The sequence below is a fragment of the Sebastes umbrosus genome, chromosome 13, assembly GCF_015220745.1.
Source record: "Sebastes umbrosus isolate fSebUmb1 chromosome 13, fSebUmb1.pri, whole genome shotgun sequence".
Lineage (NCBI taxonomy): Eukaryota > Metazoa > Chordata > Actinopteri > Perciformes > Sebastidae > Sebastes > Sebastes umbrosus.
In genome coordinates this window covers 8,647,901-8,662,028 of record NC_051281.1, presented here as the reverse complement: position 1 = coordinate 8,662,028, position 14,128 = coordinate 8,647,901, and the positions used below count along the sequence as shown (strand labels likewise).

Here is a 14,128-nt window from a genome sequence, read left to right as displayed (position 1 = left end):
TTAGGGGGGCATGTGCATGCCAAAAGTCTTGAACCTCATCATCTCGTTGAGGGATGGTGTGTCTAGACACTCTGAAACTCTCTTATTATTATCAGTATGTCATATAAGGTTTCTATATTATTAAACTACATTATAATTAAAAATACAAAGCTGAAATCACACACATATATATATATATATATATTTGCTCTGCCATTACCACTGCAGAGAGGCAATTGGAGGTCTATTGCTTTCTATTTTTGCACAAGTAGTTAAGAGAGAGGGAGAGAGACACTTCTGAAACGTTCTGTGTCGCGTCTGGTGGAATCACAAGCATTGTCTAGAGTGGTTGCAATCAGCTCCAGCTGCCGCGTCGTGGAGGCACTAACTTGAACAAACCTCAGTCAGATAAATGATCGATGAGTCAGGCAGACTAGACTAATATATTCAACTAAACAACCCCTCTGCCCTGCACTCTCTCTGCTACTAGGGGCTAGAGGAGAGGGATGGCAGGTTAACAAGGGTCATGCATTTGGGTCATTTTGCTAACAAGGGTAATGGCATCCCACCTCATCCGCCCTCAGAGCGCCTACTGGTTAAAGATATGACCATGCTCTTTTGAACAAAATGTCTTGTGAATGTATGTGACATAAAGCCTTTCTTTTATAGACATTTGAAACAGTACTGGATTAGAAAGGCCACATGGTCAGCTTGACATCTCAGAGAAAAGAACAGTTAAAAATGAAAGTTATACAATAATACAGTAATTCCATCTGGAAAACACATTTTTTTTGTTTTTCACAGTTACACTCAAGTCCAAGAATCTGCTTTGTAATGCAGATAAACCAAAGGTCATAGCCATTTATAATTATGAGTCCAAAAAACACCTTCACACTTCTACTTAAAAACACCAGGAACAACATGCAGTATGTGCTAGGGCTGTCAACACAAATTTGTATTAACGTAACTTTTAGGTTGTAGCGTGCTCAGTTTTAAAGCTAGAGTGGAGATTATGGCATCATATGAAACTAGAAAAACCTAAGGAATCCATTGGTACCAACCATGTCATACTAGCTTGTCAGGAAGAAGCTTAAATAACGCTCCGAACTTACGCTAAATTTTGGTGAGGAAGAACTGGCATGGCCATTTTCAAAGGGGTCCCTTGACCTCTGACCTCAAGATATATGAATGAAAATGGGTTCTATGGATACCCACGAGTCTCCCCTTTACAGACATGCCCACTTTATGATAATCACATGCAGTTCTGGGGCAATTCATAGTCAAGTCAGCACACTGACACACTGACAGCTGTTGTTGCCTGTTGGGCTGCAGTTTGCCATGTTATGATTTGAGCATATTTTGTATGCTAAATGCAGTACCTGTGAGGGTTTCTGGACAATATGTGTCATTGTTTTGTGTTGTTAATTGATTTCAATAATATATATATACATACATTTGCATAAAGCAAGCATGTTTGCCCACTCCCATGTTGATAAGAGCTTTAAATACCTGACAAATCTCTTTTTAAAGTACATTTTGAACAGATAAAAAAATTCCAATTAATTTGCGATTAATCACAATTTAAATATTTTAATTGATTGACAGCCCTACTATGTACATTTAACCATATCTCAGACAAAAAAACCCTCTTCAAGCTTCATTGGGTCTCTGATATATCTGCTGCCTTAAACTCAACATAAAAACCTCCCTCTGTGTGTTGCATGATATCATACCTGCATGAAAGTCAACTCCCACAGCAAACAGTGTTCCTGTAATGGGCATGAGAGCTTCGCTGATGTCATTCGGTTCAAGAGCGATTCCCCGGATTCCCTCATGGATGGAATACATCAGAAATGAGTCTACACCTAAAGAACGACAGATGACCTGTTATACCCTAAACAAAGGTATTCAAACATTGTAAATTATGACCTATGTTTAGATTAATGACATGCACTGAACATAAATGCATCGCTTCACATTTAGAGTAATGAATGCAGAAAGATGTGTGTAAAATACAATGCCGATAGGAACATATTGGCAGCTCTAGAGTATATATTTTTGGAAACACACCCTCGCAAGACATGCGGTCGCTACGCAAGTTGTAGCCAACAGTGCAGGAGCAGCTACGGGTGTTCTCGGAAGTGGGGAAGCAGAGCTGTGAGCATCCTCCGTTGTTTATCTGGCACTGGTTTCTTCCTGAATGTTAAGCAGAACCAGAAAACAAGGCAAGATATATGGAACCATAGATAAGTATATGTGGGTAGTGTGTGTGTGTTTCTGTGATCATGCTTACCTTTCTGACCCTCCCTGTCGTACACTTTCATATGAACCACCCCGCTCGTTTTGTTTCTCAGGATCACAGGGTTCCGTCCGTCTCTCTTGGTAACTGTACCCAGCTGTGCCGACTCCTCATCTGCCCACCACAGTTTGCCGCCTGTAACCATCAATGTCATTTGTTGATATGGATGTAAAAAAACATGGCCACAGATGCAGAATCAATAAAACTGCAATGCAAGGGGCGAATTGTATTTATTGCCTCAGGTAATACCGCAGCATCACCGTATGTCTTCTTCGCTGTATGCAAATCACGTTGTGGTGCAAGCAAACAAGCATTCAAAAACACTACAGCACAATCACAGACCAATTCCAAGTGCAAACGGCGTGCTTCAGCTTTCACTCTAATCCACCAAGGCTGCCACTCGTATGCCACAAAGCCCCTTAATAATTGAAGCATTCTCTGAGCTGATTTGAGATTAAAGACTGGGATACCCTGTTCCCTGCTCCTCTGCCTATTTGCTGCTAATGACTGCATCTTGCAGCCATTGAAACATAGTTGCTTGTTTGGGAAAGGTTTTCACACCAACAAAGACTCTTCCATGCACTTCATCAATTTGGAGTGATGTGGGCAGAATAGTAATTTTCAATGCCATGTCTACAATAGAATGGGAAGATTTCCACATCAAAAATCGATACAGGATAGTATCGCGATATTTTGTGCGACAATATTGTATCAATACACATACAGTCAAGTATCGATCTTTTATTATATGACCTATTAACCTCTGAACCGACCGCTATTCTGTCTTTCAGAGGTTGAAGCAGGTTCTGTCTTAAAGCTTGAGTGAAGATACTGGTATCATATGAAATTAGAAAACCTAAGGAATCCATTGGTATCAACCGTGTCATGTTAGCTTGTCAAGAAGGACGCTAAATAATGCTCCAAATTGTTGTGTGTCATGATGTTTCAGCGTCTACTCCCTCACCAACCGGCCAGCCTGTCTGGCCAGCCTGTCTGGCTCTGTGTGATAGTGAACCTCCAGGCTTCAGTAGTGCTGCCGTCGTGAGCATAAGTGATGAGTGTGTCTCTGTAAAGAGGCACATGCACAATAGGCTCCTGACCCCGGCACACGCAGCCGCCACCAGCACACTATCCTCCAACCCCCCATCTCTGTCCTCAGCAGAAATCAGTGATGCACAGTCCAGGCACTTTGCCACAGACTCTACAGACGTGACAGGAACTCTCAATTTAAAAATCCCACTGAAGTGCAAAGTGGAGAAGAGTCAGGTGGCTCCTCTCGCTTCAAAATAGACACTGCAAATCGGGTGGAGATGGACCCGATATTAGTCAATTTGAAAGGGACAAAATTGCAAAGATGAACCATTACATGGAGGAGGCGTTAAAATAGGCTGCACAATGGAAAGAAAAAATCATATTTATAAAGTAATATCAAAATTGGCTAATTTAAAAAAAATATATGTTATAGAAGCATAGCAACACTCCACCAAGGAATTACTCTGCTACGCAGCAGCAGCAGCCGCATATGGAATGACTTGCAGGTAAATACCGTAAAACTGCAATTTATAGCTCGGGCGTTTATTTGCTTCAATCACTGAACTCAACCAGTGTATATTTGGGACTGGCCTTTTATTCCTTTCGCAGAAAACGCATGCTCAGCAAAGATGGGAAATACTATCAAATTGATTATTTAAACCAGTAAGAATATTACTTGTATAAAAAGTAGGCAATCAAATAACATATAAATGATAAATCATTCATTTGATCTAGCTCTGAGACAGTTAATAACGCTTGCAACAATCAACAGCACCATACATCTGAATCACTTGAATGAACTGGATGATTGAACTGTGGAGAATCTAACCAATCTAACAATGTGTAACAAGTCCATATTGACAAAACCAGCGTTTAACTGAAACCTACGCTTAGTCGTCAAAACATGTAGCCACACCTGGCGGGTAAAGTAAAGGGACTGGGTGTTTAATTAGGGCTCGGCTTTTAATTGAAGTTTTACAGTAAACCCTTCTGAGCAGCATTGTTGGTGCACACAAACTGGTGCAGTTTATTACTCTCTTGGTATATTACAGTATAGCTAGAGTATATAGCAACCTCATATATGTGAGAAAAGTACTATTTTTCAGTCAATACAATATGTTGTAATGAAATTGTTACTTTTCAGACATATGCATTTACAACATATGCATTTACAAAAAATAACTTAAACATGTGCCCTTTAGGTTTCACACCATCAATCCCTTGAAGGTGAAACACTGTTTTGTTTTCCTACCCTTTTTGATTTATTTAGAATAAAAAATACACACACACAGAAACAATTCCCACTTGCATTAATAGCTTTGGGCTCAATGTCGTCCCTAAAGGGAACGTAAAAAACTCGTTTTCACAAATCAGAGGAATTCCCATGACTGAGAATGACAGTCTACATGCGGTTTACAGAACATTTGACCCTGAGGGGCATGCTAGCCTAGATTAGCTTTGCACCCAGTGTTAATTTGATGCCGTGGGGACCGCTGGCTAGCTGTGATTGCTCGCTTGTGGCACATCATATTCAATTTCCACCTCAACTGCTAGTTTGATTCCAGGCAAGTCAAGGCTGATGGATCACCCACACCTTCTAAATAGAAGCCCTCACCTTTCCCTCAAGCCAATCCAATTATTACAGAGCCCTAGGATCTGAGTGGATCGACCTTGTGTCACTGAACAGTGCCTTCATTACACTTTTTCATAACCAGCTAGAGCAATCAGATGCACGAAAAATGAAAAACAGCTAAAAGGAAACACGAGCACTTCAGCATGTTCGTTTTTACACGCTGCTGAATGGATTGTCAGTTCGATCGATTACAGTTATTTGGCTCTCTGAATTTGTCAATAGCGGATGTATCTTCACAAAACCTTTTCAGAAGAAGGTAATATCATACTCTGCAGCAATCAAGAGAAAAAATTACAGTCTGATTCCTCTGGAAGACCTGCACTCCACAGATACCACTGCAGTAGAACGACCTTTGCCTTCTCCGTGGTCGTGTGCCTGCCTCCGCTTCGTGCTGTGAGGGAGCTAAAGATCCCGATAGGCTTTCCTTGTTTACACACGACGTTGTTTAGGAGTAACCTTAACCACTTCAAACATGACCAACTGATCAATTAAGCTATCACAGACCAGGAGAGAGAATTGAACGACTGTTAGATTGGTGCTAATTAATGTTGATTGACTAAATCAGCACAAGAGCCCTTAATTACCCATACCTAACATGTTATTTCCCTAGCAGTGGTTGCACATGTATTTATCTGTATATACATATTGTAACTCTAATAGTGTGTACTATTCCATTAGGTATCTAATCACAGTATGCTGAGCTAGTAAGACAAAGAAAAAAGAGAGAGGAGATATAAAACACTTTGGGGTAAACAGAGTGAATGGTCAACAAATGCACTTAATTGCATCTTTCACCAAGGAGACAAAACAACAACATCTGCAGAAGGGACATTTCTCAGTAATGGGCATCACCAATAGTCCATTCACTTGTCAACAAAAGAAGCTTGGGATTGGAAAACGACATGTCTGGCTGGCTGCTGTCTTCCCCACAGCCTCATTTCCAGCTGACCCTGTACATTTTAGTAGTATATAAGTACATGTTCAATGGTCTATGGCAAAGCAGGGATGCATCTCGGTACATTATGAGACACTGAATGTCCGACGGACAACAAACAAGTGAACATTACACACGATGCAAAATACTAACATCAGGCTAAGAGGAAAATATGCTCTTTGCTCAGCAATGTTATTTATAGTAAACATTAACATTGTAGTGTTAAATTGGTACAATTACTTTGAAATGCATGTAAATATAAACACAGTGAACTGTGCTGTTTTAACATTAAATGAAGCATCTTTACCACATGACGTATAATCTGGTAAAGGGTGAAATTAGTTATTTCATGTGTTATTAAACACTAAGCTTAACGTTACAAACTTAATATCTTTGTAATATTCGATAAATCAACATCTACACCGAACATTGGGCAAAGCCAATCATCTCATCATGCCTAGAAAAAAAATATCATATCTCATTAAAAAAGGTCTTATGAGTATTAAACACACTTTCATGCTCGCATTAATCCAAATGTAAATGTACAAATCCACTAGATTGCTATCTTCTATACATATTAATTCATTAACATGCGGCAAATGCACTGTTGAGCCACTGTGAAATTTCTCTATATAACAAAGTATTATAACAATATGGTGCTGCGCTTGTTCATTCTACCATTCAAAACAATTTCCTCAACATAACAAAATGTCATTAATTGTGATTGATGGAGACTCGCAAACATCATTTCACTGTTTTGCTGTACCTGCTACTGTGCAGGAACCAAGCCATTAGTCTATGTCACCTCCAGTTTTATCTCCCATTCATGAAAATGCAATAATGAAGTCTCCATCGTCCATATGAGAAACACTCCTCCATAGTCAAAGTCTTTACTGTAAGAAATGCTTATGAAAATGCACTAAAAAGATGTAGCCTGGAGTTGCAGAACGCTAACAGCTAAATAAACAGTGGGATTTCATTCAGCACTGTTGTGTTATTCTGTGTGTGTTAAACAGTGTGTTTATGCTCTCAGCACATGCTGACAGGTACCCACACATGAAACGAAGGCCTGCCATGATTAGTGACAAGCTTCAAGAACACAAAGTATGACCCTGACAACAATATTGATTTCATTGTTTCCTTAAAAAATACACTTTGGTCCAAACACACACATCACACACCCACGCCCACACACACACACAACCAACAACTCTCTGTTCAGTATGTTTGCTGCCTTCTCATTACCAATCTTGGCAAGGACAATTCATTTGCATAGCTCGCTGGGAAGCTTCCCAATTGTCAAGATTGCAGCAGTGTGGAAATGAGACAATTTAAAATTATAATTCCGATCTGATCTGACAAAAAAAGCAATGAATGAAATGTTATGTGTCATTTTAGCATACAGGTAGAGCCAGGGTGTGAAATTATGTTTTTTTTCTTCACCTTCCACTGCGACAGGTCATTGAACATTTCCACTGGTCACTGAATTTTGTCTGCCACTTCGGAAATCTATGTAGAATGCTTTTGAATTGACCGATCCTAAGTCCCGCCCCCCTTAGTTACTGTTGCTAGGTCGAGCAAAGTTGACGAAAAGAAACATACTTCAACATACTTCGGGGCGAAGCAGAGATGATGTAAACAAAGGAACGAAATCATCCAGGTTCATCAGAAACTCCTTCAGCTCTGTGGTGTCAAAACAGTCTCAGTCTCTGCTAGAGATTTACAGATGCAAATCACTCTGCATATATTTGTGCATTGTGTGTTATGAGACACAAGTCACATGACATTTTACGAGTCACATGCTCACTGTATTTGTGGATTTTGTGTGAAAACAGCATGCTAAAAACAGTCTCAAAACAATCCACACAAGTAGGTGGAGATTCACAAATATAGTTCCTCTCAAAAATGCTAAGTTGATGTACAAATGATGATCTACGAGTTGTGAATTAGAGGCACAGATACAGATAGAGGTTTACAAATACAAATCACTCTGCATTTATCTGTGCATATTGTTTTATGACATTTGTTTGTGAATATGAAGAATGAGACTTTTTTTTTACACCATACAGCTCAGAACTCCGCCAGCGACCTGCAGTTGGAGCTCCGGCGGGAGGTGGAGAGCTCTGCGCCTGACAGCAGCAGCTCCCCCTCTGGCCAAGAGCAGAGCTTCGCCTCACTGCTCCACTGGTCCCCGCTGGGAGCCAACACTGACACCACGCTGCTGGGAGACCCAGGCCGTATTGTTGGGCCACGGGAGAACCAGAACCAGGACGGCGTGGGGCAGACTGTCAGACCCTGCTGCTGTAAAAATGAGAGGTTTTCTAAAGGGACACTGGTGCTCGGAAACACTACCGCTTTTGTCTACAGGGACAGCCAAAATCAATACGAAATGAAAGTTCCTTGTAGTAACTGTGACTGTATACAATGTAATGTATCCGTGAAGATTGTGGTGCCAATGTAATGTGACTTATATAGTAATGTTACCTTTGAACAGAGGTCGCATATCTAAGTAGCCTACATTAACATGAAAGGGGAAAGTTGACCGAGGTTGTGTCGGGTCTCGAGCTTGCTCAACTGTTATTGGAGCACAAAGAGAAAAGAGGCAGGACATAGGAAGGGTCAATTGTACACACAGTGGTACCAGACAGTAGACATATGGAATATTTAATCTTAATCCCTGACTATTTGTAATTTAGGAGTTGCTTTTTAAAAATAATATTTCTTAATCTCTGCCATAGTGGCAAAAATACCTGCCACACCCGACATTTACCCTGTATTTGGCAGGTACCTTTTTGGTTATTATACCAATAGTTAAGGTTGATTTGAGTCCTGCACTGCACTCAGTACAATGCTGTTACTGAGTTTCGGCAGTGTTGCACACTCTCTGTGGCTGTGGCAGAGCTAGTGTGTGTTTCGGTTAACACTGACATATGGTGCTAATTGGAAGCCTGTGTGTTTGTAGAAAAAGAAGGAAAAGAGCCAGGCGGTGTGAGCTAAACACCGCCGTAATGTGAGCTACAGGTACGATTTCTTTCCACAGCATGTTGACTCGGATTTCAGGAGATTTCTAAATGAACCTATGAGTTGATGGATTATGTGACACATTGGATTCAGCACTGATACCAAGAATCAACACATAATGAACATCCTCCTCCCTTTTCATTACGAAAGGGGGTGAGAAAATCAATCATCAATCACTGCTGCGGTGTGTTTTAATTATCTAATGCCCCTGCCTGCTACTCCACACAAAGTGAAGCACAACTGTTGCGAGTGGCCGGCTAAATGGCTCCATTCTCCAGCCACTTAACTGGTTAAACATGTAATCCCTCCACACTCTCTGACTAATCCCTAATGGCAATCTGATGCACTCGTGACAAGCTCCACTCACCCATCACAGCCAGAGCCGTGCCTTTGGCTAACTCCCTCTTTAGAGTCTCCAGCACTTCCAGCCCATTGCCGTCCAGATTGCACCTGTTGATAGTGCCATTGGCCGAGCTTATCCAGTACAGCTTGTTGGCAGTGTAGTCTATTGAGAGACCTGAGGGGACAAGTGAAGAGAGGACACCAGGTTAGCACTCACTCTGCTAGGATTCACTAGAAAGACAAGCAACATGCTAATCAGAGACATACAGAATAAGTCATAAATGGATAACAAAATCAGGTAACACTTTAACCATTATTTATAAATGGTACTTTGATAGTTAATTAAACTTCTTTAATTATCAACAAACAATGAAATGATAATTAATAATGTTTACTAATTATTAGTGATACTATAATTTATGTTATTTTATAATTAGTTTGTGTAAAATGAAATAATGAGTTTATAAATTATATATTGTATCATAGCAGATAGGAGACGATAACAATTAGATTCTGATTACATTAGTAAACTATTTATTAACAGTTTATTGTTGTACACATTATGACATTTTATATACTATATATTGTCAATGATTACCAAATTATTTGTAAACCTTTAAGAAAAAGTTTGTAAAACATTCATAAACATTACATAGATAGATGGACCAGAAAACAATTATAAACCGTATTATAAGTATTAACTATCTATCTAAATAATGTTTATAAATGCTTTCATTTGTTAAATCATCAGTTGTAACTTTATAATAGACATCCAAATAATGTTTAATAGACGGTTTAAAAAAACAGTTATGAACCATTAACAAAGTGTTACAAATATCTATCTATGTAATGTTTATAGATGTTTTACAAACAATTTCTTGAAGGTTTACAAATCATTTCGTAATCATTAAAAAATACTTATAATATAGTATATAAAATGTTATGCGTGCAACAATAAACTCTTAAATAACTTAAATTATTATTATTACATTACTTATTATAATTTCATGGTTTGTTAACAGTAAAATAAAAATTAACTAAATAATTATTGTTACTATTAACTAAAAATGTTACCCAAAATCATAAAATGGTAAAACAGCTGTTTAAAAAGAGTAGATTAGGCATACTACATTTTTGGGATTACCATTAAATCTGAGACATTACAGTAAACAAAGAAGATTATTACTGAAAAGACGGAGAAATTACTATATTCAGTTATAAATCGTGATTACTTTAAGCTCTGAAAAGGTGCATAAGAAATATGAGTTTCTGTTTGACTATACTGCAACAGTATATTTCAGAACTGCATTACTTTAACATTTACATACTGTAGTTCCTATATGCATTTGGTTGAGCGAGGGCTAATAGAAAGGTTTATGTGTTCGCTGGCACATATTCATAGAGGTCAGAGTGAAAAGAAGAGTGAGACTGGATGCTTTTAAATCCATTTCCTGGCTAACATGATGGTTTTTCATAATAATACTGTTAATGGTGGGAAATGAGAGAAATTTCCGTTGTGGACCTCTGGACAACCCGCTGTCTCCCACCATGTGCTGGATTTATATCCGGCAGATTCACAGTCACAATGCGTCATTAATTTACGCTTGTCCCCAGGTCTACCCCATAATCATAAATGAAGCCGGTGAAATATTGGGTGCACCCCACTATCTGTATTGCTGACAGGCCGCTGGAGAATGAAGAAATACAGTGAAGACAATGGCCCTGTTTGTGTGATAAAGTGGGAGTTTGACTTTGAACTGTGTGACAGCAGCTACGTGAAATGAAGACCAGCTGAATGTTTTTTGCTAAATCAAGCTGCGATCGCTCACTTATAGTGAGATAGATGAAAAATACCCTTTTAACCCATTCGGATCACATCCCTGTTCGTATTGTGCACCTATTTAACAATATATCAAAAAAATGTCAAAAAATCCATTTCTTCGTATTTTTATATCAAAATCCAATCATCTTTTTTTCCTGTAAAACAAAATATGACAAGTGATTTTTACAAGCTAGTACCAACCAATGTCAAATATCATGATATCCCTCCATCAATCAATCTGCAACTTTTCAATATTCCTTTTCACTGGAGAATATGTCACCGTACAGAAGCTAAAGATGCTCTAACTTATGTTTCACTGATACTTTAAGCACGCATCATGTGGGGGATAGACACTCAAAAAGTAAGCGAGTACAATAATAGAAATATTAGTCATATAAACATGTAGAAAATGTTTAAAATTTGGCAGCAGTGACGAATCAATGGTCCTGAATTATGTTGTGCATTCTAGGCCTCACATACATACCTGTATCTATATATAACCTATAATGAATATTGAATATTGTCAGATGTGGATGCTGGTGGAATTTCAGGCACCCAAAATTCAATGATACATCAACAGAGGAATCTTACATCGATCACTTCCCCTACTGTGCATCACAGCAGACACCGCTCAATGATTCCTTTCCAGTACCACAAATCTGTTGCTTCTCTTGTCCCTTTCATGTCCATTGTCTTAAAGTATCACAGATCAGCTGAAATGGCATGTGACGGCTGTGCGCATGCAGTAAAAGCCTACCCTTTCAGAAGGAGTCAACCTTCACTTTCTATTTGCTCATATGTCACTACGAACTACACAAACTATACAACACCTCGATGTACACGCGTGTGAGTGCCTTCAAAGGTGATCCAACAGTCAGTGAGAGAGACAAAATCGTTGGAGCCAGGAGGGCGGGGCGGAGTATCGCTGTAGAGTTTTTCAGCTTTTCAAAGGCAACAATGTCAACGAGGTACAACAGGTGAACCAGAACACAAGACCTCAACATGCAATGTGGAAGGCAGCCCTCGGCAGATGGATGAGGGAGACACTGGGCTTGAGCAATATGCAATCTAAAGTAAAGCCATTAACATTACAAATGACAATGACAATGTGTGATCACAGTTTGAGTTAAATTAAGTACGTTTGTTTCGTAATTCAAGTTACGTACGTAAGTTAACCTATGTTACGTATATGATGTAAGTCAAGTACATTAATTACGTTGACGTACGTAAGTACATAAGTTAAATTAGCTCTGTGTTGACTTTTGGTTTCACGCGGGAGACGGACAGTGGTCTCCTATTGTGTCTAGAAGGTAACCAACAAATTACAAAAACTAGCAAAACTCTCGTGAGTCTCGCTGCTTGATGACCTAACCTAACCCTAGCCATTCAAGGGCAGTGGGCTAACTCCGGGTCTGAGAAGTGAAGCCAATGCAGAAATGCATTAAACTTGCATTCTTTCTAATAGCCAGCAGGGGGCGAGACTCCTCTGGTTACAAAATGTAGTCTGATTGTATAGAAGTCTATGAGAAAAAGAGCCTACTTCTCACTTGATTCATTACCTCATTACATTGTAAACATGAGTTTAATTTCAAGTCTTCTTCAATACAGCATGATGTTCATTTAGTAAATTATGGTCACATTTAGAGTCAAATAGACCATGAAGCGGGGGATGCTTTAGGGCGTGGCTACCTTGTGATTGACAAGTCGCTACCACAGCGTTGTCCGGTTTGGGAGTTGTCCATTTTTTCATCTTACAACTTTGACCCTTTCACAGTGTGTTTTCAGTTCATCAAAGTTAATCATAACATTTTGGTCACTTAAAGTTTGTATCTTTATTCAGTACTCGGTTATGCTTAGCTCCACCCTGTCATGCCACTTCTGGTTGGAAAAAAACAAGATGGCACAGCCAAAATGCAAACTGAAAACCAATTAAAAACGTCATTCCACAAACCAATGGATGATGCCACGGTGACTACGTCCACTTCTTATATATATACTATGGAAATTAACAGCGGTCTCCTGTGTTAAAGTCCTGTCTGTTTGACCCATCCATGCACCCCGACCTCTTCCCTACGTGGACATTATCACTTTTTATACTACACCACCCGACTTCCTCTTTTGCTCCCATCATAATTACTACGGACACTAGAGGCTGCTGCCTAACAATAAAGGTAAATAGGGGTATTAATACGCTGCTTATATAAACGACCGATGGGGTTGCTTTTTTGGCAGAGGACAGTCTCAGGAGAACATACTGATACTGAATAGCAAACCGGGTTCATCCATTATTAATTATTATGTTCCCCCAAGTGGATACATACTTTCTATTGTGATAATGATTTCTGTTCTGATTCGTCCAGAACTGGTTCAACGATCGTTGAGGTGAAATTATGATAATACATGAAGGACGTTTCCACCATAATCTTGTATATCAAACCATGAAATTAACTCCGACAGGAAGAACACATACAGAAGCTGTAAGAGCATCTGTAGATAAAGAAGCATCCATCCATCAACCCTGAACGTTGTCGTGTTGGCTTTAACACATGAACACTATCTGCAGCAACACAAATGGTCATTTTGTGTTGTAAATTGATTTAAAAGTAAATTATTTCTTTGGGAATCGATTAGCGAAGGATGCAAGTGTAACACTGGTTTTCCAGTTTAGACTTGTGATAGTGTGTGTCTAGGTTTCAGCTGTTGCTTGATTTAGCAGGCTTTGCCACTTTGACACCTTTCTTTGACGTTGACTGTTGAGATAACGTCCCCACTGAGGAGGAGGACGCTCCGTCTGATTCTTGTTGACATTGTCGAAACAGAGAAAATCTCAAGAGGTTCAAACATCACTGATTCCATTTCTAACAGAATTAAATCGATTATAAACAGATTAATGCAAACTGAAATTACTGTAACTTTCATGAAAACACCTTTATCAGGTTATCTTTGTCAAATTAAGATTCAAACGGGGGAATTACTTCAAATGAATTTGGAATGAAGTGAAGTGCAAAGTGGTGCATGCAGCAGCACAGCTGTTGATGCTGGCAAATTTAATTGAATTAAATTACC

General features: G+C 39.2%; 1 protein-coding gene across 3 annotated transcripts in view; it reads right to left on the bottom strand.

Moving 5' to 3' along the window:
• Positions 1 to 14,128, bottom strand: part of lrp1bb (low density lipoprotein receptor-related protein 1Bb) — a 314,579-nt gene that overhangs the window by 101,478 nt on the left and 198,973 nt on the right. For all 3 annotated transcript variants that reach the window (XM_037789698.1, XM_037789696.1, XM_037789697.1), the window contains exons 31-34: positions 9,266 to 9,415; positions 2,273 to 2,413; positions 2,050 to 2,175; positions 1,713 to 1,844 (exon numbers count right to left, since the gene is read on the bottom strand). In XM_037789698.1, coding sequence (XP_037645626.1) covers positions 1,713 to 1,844; positions 2,050 to 2,175; positions 2,273 to 2,413; positions 9,266 to 9,415 — 549 coding nt within the window. The remainder of the gene's footprint in view (positions 1 to 1,712; positions 1,845 to 2,049; positions 2,176 to 2,272; positions 2,414 to 9,265; positions 9,416 to 14,128) is intronic.